Source organism: Penaeus japonicus, unplaced genomic scaffold (assembly GCF_977035675.1).
Source record: "Penaeus japonicus unplaced genomic scaffold, GWHDUDI00000001_assembly GWHDUDI00000007, whole genome shotgun sequence".
In the NCBI taxonomy this organism is placed as follows: Eukaryota; Metazoa; Arthropoda; class Malacostraca; order Decapoda; family Penaeidae; genus Penaeus; species Penaeus japonicus.
The window spans coordinates 31,893,732-31,901,231 of NW_028234409.1; the positions used below are offsets into that span (position 1 = coordinate 31,893,732).

At 33.0% G+C, this 7,500-nt stretch overlaps 3 protein-coding genes across 3 annotated transcripts in view; 1 reads left to right on the plus strand and 2 right to left on the minus strand.

The window, feature by feature from the left end:
• Pkc53E (Protein C kinase 53E) overlaps positions 1-3,678 on the plus strand; it is a 358,663-nt gene extending 354,985 nt beyond the window's left edge. The window contains exon 14 of the mRNA XM_086538665.1: positions 1-3,678. This exon is cut by the window's left edge and continues 3,214 nt beyond it. The gene's annotated coding sequence lies outside the window, so the exon portion shown is untranslated.
• A 493-nt stretch (positions 3,679-4,171) lies between these two features.
• Tim10 (translocase of inner membrane 10) lies at positions 4,172-5,517 on the minus strand. Its single transcript, XM_043036328.2, has 2 exons — positions 5,345-5,517; positions 4,172-4,857 (listed from the first exon to the last, which is right to left on the minus strand). The coding sequence occupies exons 1-2, from the start codon at positions 5,515-5,517 to the stop codon at positions 4,740-4,742; spliced, it is 291 nt and encodes a 96-aa protein (XP_042892262.1). The 3' UTR covers positions 4,172-4,739.
• The window catches only part of LOC147471588 (uncharacterized), a 3,351-nt gene continuing 1,304 nt past the window's right edge, over positions 5,454-7,500 (minus strand). Inside the window, exon 2 of the mRNA XM_086538667.1 lies at positions 5,454-5,788. Coding sequence (XP_086394793.1) covers positions 5,641-5,788 — 148 coding nt within the window. The 3' untranslated portion in view covers positions 5,454-5,640. The remainder of the gene's footprint in view (positions 5,789-7,500) is intronic.

Here is a 7,500-nt window from a genome sequence, read left to right on the forward strand (position 1 = left end):
ATAGTTCCAAAATTATCCCCTTACAAACTGTGGCTAGAATGATACCATACCTGGAATGTGGATATATATTTTTTTTTCATAGATAAATGAGGCACTCCTTGTTTTTAAAGATGCTTATAACAAAGAACTGTTTTCTTTCTTTTCATGAAAATTAATATTCCCAGTCACAGCAACTCATCTTTCCTTCATTAAAAATGTCTTTCCCATTTTATTTTATTCAAACAAGTCATAATAAAGTTGCATAGTAGATATTCATTCCAGTGAAATCATTGTACAATACTTGTAAGTGTATAAGAAATTTGTTTCTTGTATTTGTATTTTTCATTTACATTTTTTTTCTTTCTTTCTTTTTACGTAAAAGCTTGAAGTTGCTGCATAGACCAAGCTGTTTTTCATGCCTCTTGATAAGCCTCTTTTAGTTTGGTGTTCATCTTGTTGTTTTATACCATCAATCAAATGATGAAATTACTGTAAGCAAAATTTGCTGAATTGTTAACAGGAATGTGTATCTTGAGCAGTGTGGGGAAACTCTTTGTGTTTTTGTTAACCTGTGTGGTAGAGTTCTATGAATTTTTCGCGTTCACATTTGTGGTCTGTTCAGAAAGTCGTCAGAAATGTGATATCATTCCATGTCCACATTCACAAATTATTACATGCTGTGTCCCTACACTGCCAATCATATACAAAACCCTAAATATGTATCAGTGCTGTATACCCATCAAGAGTGGCGTTGTGTCTATTTATATAAGTATTTTACTTATTTTAAAAGAGGGAGAAGCGTAATTACACAATCTAATGTTGTAGGTTGTGTGGGATTTAGAAGTGCATCTCCTTGGTAGCATTGTCTAAGAGAGTTGTTTATTACGAGCTTGGAACACTAGAAAATTATTGCAAAGAGATTATTGGCAGAAGTATAAATAGGTGTTGGTAAAAAAGACAGATATACAAGTAACATTGCACATTGGCTGCCAATGGTTTGAGTTCTGAACAAAAATTTGCAATAAGGCTGTATTCTTAGGAATGTGAACAGTATTGAATGAAAATGAGGAATAATATGCTATGTAGGGAGATTCTCACATGTTTCCCACACACATTTTATAGTTCCCTTTGTGTGTACAGTTTTATCAACTTGACACCAGAAATGTTTGAATTACTATTTCTTTATCATGTGCCTCATTTCAAGTGTTCTTTTGGAAAATAATGTTTACAGCTGTTTATGATACATGAAAGATAAGAAAATCTTTGTCTTGGCTATGATGTAAATTACCTTTCTTTTAAACCATTTAGAACATATGGAAGTTTTAGCATATTATTTCTAGTTGTATCGTCATGTCCACAGGGTTACCGGTTGACTGTCTGGTCATCTGGTGTCATGTTGCTTTTCTATTCTTGTAGGGCATAGTTCCGTCTTGCTTGCAACGACAGAGGAAGTCTTCTATACTTGGGCACATTGCTCCCATAAAAATTCTAGGTCCATTTGTGACATCACTAGATTATTATTTATGGGCTTTGACTGAATAAATATTTTTGTAAGGATATTTTTATGTGAACGCAGAGGCTATGAGTTACCTTACAGAATTAACTTTAAAAACACCTTGCATGGATAGGGGTATGTGAATAGGCATTTTCCACAGAATGAAAAATTGCCAGATGTACTGCATGTAGCATTTAATAAGTTTCACATTAGATATGCTTTGGAAAACCTCCTCCTTCTTAACTTTTGATTAGAGGTTATTTGTATATGATAGTATAAACTGTCTCACTTCCTGCAGCCTTAGTTCTGGAAGTTGTGGTGGCTTATTCAAAACATTCCATGGCATTAGCGTGAAATCAAAATAGGTTTTGATTCGTAGGATATTTGTGGTTGATTTTTCAATTGTACTAGAGTTAACTTAGAGCAAACCTCATTGAAAGAACTGATTTGAAATTTAGTTTTTCAGTTATATACATGACTTGCATTATTTGAATTTGTTATCTTAGTTGACAATATCTGTAAGTATATTTAAAAATTATTTTGTTTCTATTAATCTAGTACACAGAACAAGTGATACACGCTTGCTATAGAGCAAGATACAACCTTCTTTGTTATTCTCTGTGCTACTGTTAAAGCTATGAGTTGGGTCCAAAGACAGATGGTATATATAGGTGTAGCAGATGGATGTCTGTATTTATCATGATAATTTTACTGTTTCATGTTGCCTATCTGAGGGTTACATGAAGCATTAATGGGAGGGATTTTCAGGGAAAATATGTAGACAAGGAAGACTGAAGCAACTCTTAATGTATGAATTTTTACCAATATTTTTTTCTTTGAGAAAATCTCATTATCATGGATCAAACATAAGTTTCTTAGAAATTTAAGCTATTCTTATTTTTAAGATAAAAGAGCTTGAGAATCATTGTACAGAGAATTCTTTTTTTATTATGATGCATCATGTGATTAGCCAAAGCTCTCGAATATTAAAATCAATACAGTATAAAATATTTCAGACTTTTTATTTTATTTAGATTTATAATCAAATTGAATCTGTTGTGAGAGTAATTTCCATTTTAGTTAAACATTTCCAGCAATAAAAAAAAAAGAGATAAGGGAATAATTATATATGTTTTCAACATGTTCATAAATGTCATTTTTTCTGACACCGTTATAATTATATAATTTTAAACGAAGCCTTGCTAATAGATCAAATATTATTGGACAGCTTTTTGTCTTGCAACTGTCTAAGATCATTTAATGATACAACTACTTAAAAAACAATGGAGGTAAAAAATCTTTCCAAGGAGTGCTCTTGTACATAATTCTCAGTGTCTCGTTTGTGGCCAAAGTTATCAGTATTAATCCCAAGATCTTGATAGCATACTATTTGGGATCATTCAAAGCTGGAGTAAGACATTACTTCTGAACCATTACAGTCAGGCAGAGTTTGGGAGTGGCAAAACTAAAGCTACTTTGTATTTTCAGCATCGTGACTCTTGTTTATAACTTGGCCGAGTCTGTGAAAAAATGGAACATTTCTTGTGTACTATTCTTTTCGTATATGTTTTAAATCGAGTTTTAAGGTAAAAATACTAATGGCAACTTTAGTTTTGCTGTTGCCAGTTATTCTCTTTATAGTGCAGTTGCATGAAGCTCATTATATATTGTCTTTTCTTCCAGTCTGAGTGTCTGATACCATAATGTGTTACCTTAAGTCTTAATATTGTTGTAGCTAATGGTAGAGGTAAATCAGACATTCTATCATTAGCTCCAAACTAGAAGACATGAAATCTCATAACTGATTTATGTTCTTAATATAATTTCTGTGACAATTCTACATAGAGTACACACAACTTGAATAATAATTGCTATCAATTCATAGTGATGAAATCAATTCCTTTTCTGTGTAGAACTCCATAATAATAATAAACACATCAATGTTGCCGTTAAATATGATTATTGTGTGCTATTCCATTCAAGCCTATTTCTAATGTTAGATCAGAAAACTAGGTTTTCTTATATATTAGTAAGGGTCTCTAACCTAAGGAGTTTTTGCCATGACCTCAACCTTCTGCTCTGTTCCTCTACAGTAACTGGCCCATGTTGCCCACTGTTACCAGTGTGTACTGTGTATATATGCATCCATTATTAGGTCATTTGTTGTCTTGTTGAGCCTGCCAAATATATCATGTAGACATGTATATACTTTTATTATCCTCTTATTTTCTTCCCTCTTCATATTTGCAATGCTGTGTAATAGAACAGCAATATTTTATAAGTGATATTTCCATACACAGCTGGTTATCCACGGTCTTCACTACTAGAGTTGCGATTTCTTTTTCATATTCTGAGGATTTTCTCTATTTTGAAAGCAACATTGACTGCTGTTTTATAAACAATTACTGTACTATTACCAACCTAAGTATCAGAATATGGAGACTGAAATATATTTATTCATAATTACCCACATTAGAATAAGCTGTGGAGCTTTTAAAGCTTAATGAAAATAAAGTAAATTATCAATGGTTTCAAAACAAGAAGTATTGCAATTAAATAGGTTTTATCAATAATCAACTTTAATTATAATGGGTAAAACAAATCCCAACAAAGCAAAACATAAATATTCACCTTTATAAGCTTTAAATGAATATATATTCATATCATTGTACTTGATATAGAAATAAAAGACATAAGATCCAATCCATCTTTATTTCCCTACATTTTTCTTCAAGACTAACCAAGTACTGGTGAAACTGGTATTTCCTCCCCACCTACAAGTTTTACATACAGCATTTCCATATAAAAAGTATCAGTCATATAAGCACACAATGCTGGAAACAATAAGCACCAGCTACTATGTACAAAATCCTTTAATAACTTTCCAATTCAGGCAAGAAAATAAATTTGAAAGTAATTATATCAATTAATACTATAAAATAGTTTTATACACTTTATTTACAATGGTGTACTTTATCGTGACATCCTTTATTTCTTTTGTTGAAATTGCTCTCAAGCTGAAAACATTTTTAATTCAAATAATTTTAAACATATTACTATATAATAGACAAAAAGATAAAAGCAGTTAAATTTTGATTTGAATTATTTTTTATAAAACAAATAAGGAGACAAATTATGCATAAGAATATTGAGGGAAATATACTGAAAAATACAAGCTGTTCCTATCTTTAACACATTATAAATTCTTTGATTTAACTTGAATGGAAAATTATTTTTAAAAATCAGATAATAATATTTAGAAACGTTATTTCGTTAACCCCTGTTGTGCTGCCATCTTTTTCAAGGCTTCTTCATCTTGAGTGGACATATTCTGCAGCTTTTTGCCCACACGCTCGTGGATTTCCCAATATTTTGCCACACATCTGAAATACAGGAAGGTATTCCTTCATAAACATCCTTTACATACACAGAGCAATGTCTCTTCAATTGTATATTTAAATATGAGATTAAAGAAAAATGGGTGAAAAAAGCTTAAAAGAAACTGAATATTATTCGATATATAATGAACTAAACTTATTTCTATGTAATCACCTCTGCTATTCAATAACTGACTTAACTTTTTATATTAAATCTTGAGACTAAAACTTGCTCCAGCAATTGATAAGTGATGCTGTGCATAGTCTTATCCAGTTATCTGTTGCTGGAATGCACCAGATCAAAATAACAAGTTATCTTGTAAACAATGCTAGGCTATGAGGACCTTTAATATATAACTGTGATAAATTTCATCTCGTTTAAAGGTATGCTACAAACAAAATCTACTAATAATTAAAGTAAATTGCAATTGAAAGAGCTATAAAATAATATTGCAAACCTTGAGTCAACTGCCAAGAAATATCAGAAGCTCACCTGTCAATACATACAGCTTCTCCCTTTGCTATTTCTGAATCTTTGTACTTGGTCGGAATGCATTTTTTATGACACGAGTTTGTCATTCTTGTGTACATATCGGACATCATTTCTATCTCCAGGTCTTGGACAAGCTTCATCTGGTCATCGTTCAGAGATGGTAGGCCAGCCATTTTTTTGAGGTTGTAGGTCGTGGATAAACAAAACTCTGGCTTTGTCTTCTTCTTGCCTTATGTTGGATAGATATGTAGCAGGAAAGTATCTGATTAACGTCTTTGAGAGAAATCACTGGCCCTTTATCCTGTGAAATTTCTCTTAGATTCGTACTCTCCGGTGTTTGCGTTCTTCATGCGATCTCTAATTTTCATAGCCTCTCGCCGTTGAGTATCAACAATTGATTTGGTGAATACGAATCCACCAACACCCAAGCTTATAACCGAGACCCTGCAAATCAAAACAAGGTATTAGTGTCATCTTCACAGAAAAATAAGGAGTACTTCACACTACTACCTGAACAGAACTCCAAATTCTTCTAACATGCAAATACACCCAAAAAAAGCATATTTCACCAGTAGGCCATCAGGAAATACACAAATAAAGGGGGTCTTTGGATAGCTTAAATCCTAACCTAGCAATTTTGGACAGTGTTCTTCAAACTTTTTTTTTTTTTTTTTTAATAATAACAGAGTTTTGTGATGTTACTAAATTTTTTTTCACAGGAAGTTTGGGATCTCTGTATTATAACTATAGTACTGCTTCTGCTAATACAGAACAGTCAAATCTCAGAGAAATTAATTATTCATCATAAATGGATAAAATTAATAACTATTATTGTTCTCATAATCACTAAGATTGTTAATGTACAATCATTTTATTGTATTTTACATAAACTTACTTATTTATGAGTAGTGTTTTTATTCCTCTATGTGATGTGGCATATTCATACAGGCCACTTACCACCTAATTCAACCAAACTTTGACCCAATTAGGAAGGGTATTATAATAATAATAATAATAATAATAATAATAATAATAATAATAAAATAAAATAAATAAATACATGCACATGGTCAGACTGCCATTCAAGCAATACGTGACATACTTTGAGAAACAATCACCTAAAACATTTTTTTAAACCTTACACAAATGACTGATGGTAAGTGGCTGACATAAATTACAAGTATAAAAGGCATAATGCTTAAATATTTTAACATTTAAACAGTGAACAAACTGAAGACCTTAAAGCTAAGGACTCAATTAATAGCTATGCTAATGATCTTTGCATTAAATTGAAAAACGAGGAGAGAATGCAACAAATTCTTAACCCATTGCACACGAGTGTCATGATATGCATGACGGCACTGATTAGGCCTAAATGACAAGTGTCAATGCGTACATGATGTGTCATCGGGATCTGCTCACAGTTGAAGCACGCACACAGTCATAATGTACTGTGGCTGTGACGGTGATAGCTTCAGAGCTACAGGGTTCCAAAGACTTTCCCTGTCCCTCTAATTTCTAGCCGGCGCCACCAGCATCATAGACTGCCCAAATAAAAAAAAGAGCTCAATTTTAACCCATTGTAGACAGGTGTCATGACATACATGACGTAGGAGCTTTGGCCTGACGATGGGTGTCATGACGTACATGACGTTCGGGGATTTTGGATCACTGTGCTATTTTATTTTGCTATGAAAAAGGAATGAGTGATAATGGCTACTGCAGTCATAATTACTATAATTACCATAACATCGTGCTAGCTTAATGTCCAAAACCTAGATGGCACCACTTTTTCCTAGCACCAGCAGGAGAGAGAGCCTTGAATGGCACCCATCCACGGTCTCTAGCAAGCACTGTCTCTATAGAGCGATGGCACACACTAAGTTGATGAACCCTTGCTCTAAAGTACCGCCGATGAAGGATGTGCAGGCAGAACGAGAAGAGGAAGGTGACTCAATCCATACCCAGTGTCTAAAATGTGCTCCTGTGCCAATATGGATGCCTTTCACTGTGGCACTCACAGTCACAAGCACAGGTTTCCTTCCTCTTCCCTACCTCTTCATGTTATCTTCATTGTAGGTGGTTATATGTTTCGTATTCGTTCATGACAGCACAAAAATACGAAAAAATAAAGTTGCCTTTTGTCCTCCCATAAA